General features: G+C 36.8%; 1 protein-coding gene across 2 annotated transcripts in view; it reads right to left on the bottom strand.

Moving 5' to 3' along the window:
- The window catches only part of veph1 (ventricular zone expressed PH domain-containing 1), a 42,877-nt gene extending 41,943 nt beyond the window's left edge, over nucleotides 1-934 (bottom strand). For both annotated transcript variants that reach the window (XM_024277167.2, XM_024277168.2), the window contains exon 1: nucleotides 390-934. In XM_024277167.2, coding sequence (XP_024132935.1) covers nucleotides 390-545 — 156 coding nt within the window. In that variant the 5' untranslated portion in view covers nucleotides 546-934. The remainder of the gene's footprint in view (nucleotides 1-389) is intronic.
- Nucleotides 935-1,244: the final 310 nt, after the last annotated feature.

The raw sequence follows: 1,244 nt of genomic DNA, 5'->3' as shown, positions 1-1,244 counted from the left end.
TAGCTATCAGCTTTAGCGTTGTCAGCTATTAGTTTCAGCCATTTCAGCTATCAGCTTCAGCGTTTTTAGTTAACAATTTCAGCATCTTTAGCTATCAGCACTAGCATCTTTAGTGGCCAAATTCAGCTTACAGCATTCACTCTACCATTAGGTAATGTTATATATCTAGTTTTTAAAATGTTTTAATATTATTTTTTTCTATGAAGATTATAGAAATGAATTATTAAGATTTGGCTATGTGTGGCTTTCTGGAAAACCGTAAATGTTTACGTTTTCTGTTAGCCTAAAAACCCCAGGCCCCACATCAGAGAAGAAAACAGTTATGTGGCCCTCATTAGAAAGAGTTTGGGGACCCCTGGGTTAGACTCGCGTACTGTCGACACACTTACGATGGGATGCTGCTCTGCTACCATCTGAATGAGTCGAATGAGGTGCTGTTGTTCTGGGGGCTCCAGCTGTGGCATGACTGCTGTCAGGTCGCCTAGGTAACGGTGGATGGTTTCTGGTTTTTTGGGGTAGACTGAAGGCAGCACTCGCAGCAGCATGTAGTTTCCTGTTAGAAAGAGAAATGCAAAAATTCATACTTTAGTGTACTTTTTGGTATTTTAAGCTTTCTTTCAAACAAAACTAAAAAAGAAAAATTATCGGTTCATTTTATTTTTTAATTTTGAAAGAAAAGGTTATTTTCTCTGCTACATATTATTTACATTTGTTTTAATGTTCATTAATGTGAATTGTCCCTTTCTCAATAAAGTTAATTATAATCCAGGAGCAGGTTGTCTCTTTCAGATCTCTGTAAATCAGCTTAAATCTTCCTTCCAAATGTATGAAAAGTACTTTGTTTTTCCTGCTTTTTGTTGTTGAAAATGAAGCTATAAACCAGCCAGTGTTGATTGAGCATGAATCCACCCAACACAAGAATGATCCAACAACCCCCCACTGATACGTGATTTATGGCTGAATTCAGAGATTTTATTCCTTCAAACCGTGTTATTGGCGTTGGGAGAGTTAGAGGTATGTTTTTTATATTGAATGTCTTCACTTTTAGGAATAATAATAAAATAGGAGAGGCAAAACACGGTTAGACGATGGAATTAACATGGAAGCATCAGTGTGAGCTTATGGAAAAGCAAAGGTTTCATTTTTTTGTACTTTTAGCTCTTCTCTTCAGAGGCTGCAGCTTTTCACTACATCCATAAATCTGTTCTCTTCCTCGGCTCTAAGATACTTAAACCATCTCAATT

The sequence above is a fragment of the Oryzias melastigma genome, linkage group LG13 (assembly GCF_002922805.2).
Source record: "Oryzias melastigma strain HK-1 linkage group LG13, ASM292280v2, whole genome shotgun sequence".
NCBI classification, from domain to species: domain Eukaryota; kingdom Metazoa; phylum Chordata; class Actinopteri; order Beloniformes; family Adrianichthyidae; genus Oryzias; species Oryzias melastigma.
The sequence above is the reverse complement of the archived record's forward strand: the minus strand, read 5'-3'. Positions and strand labels throughout refer to the sequence as shown.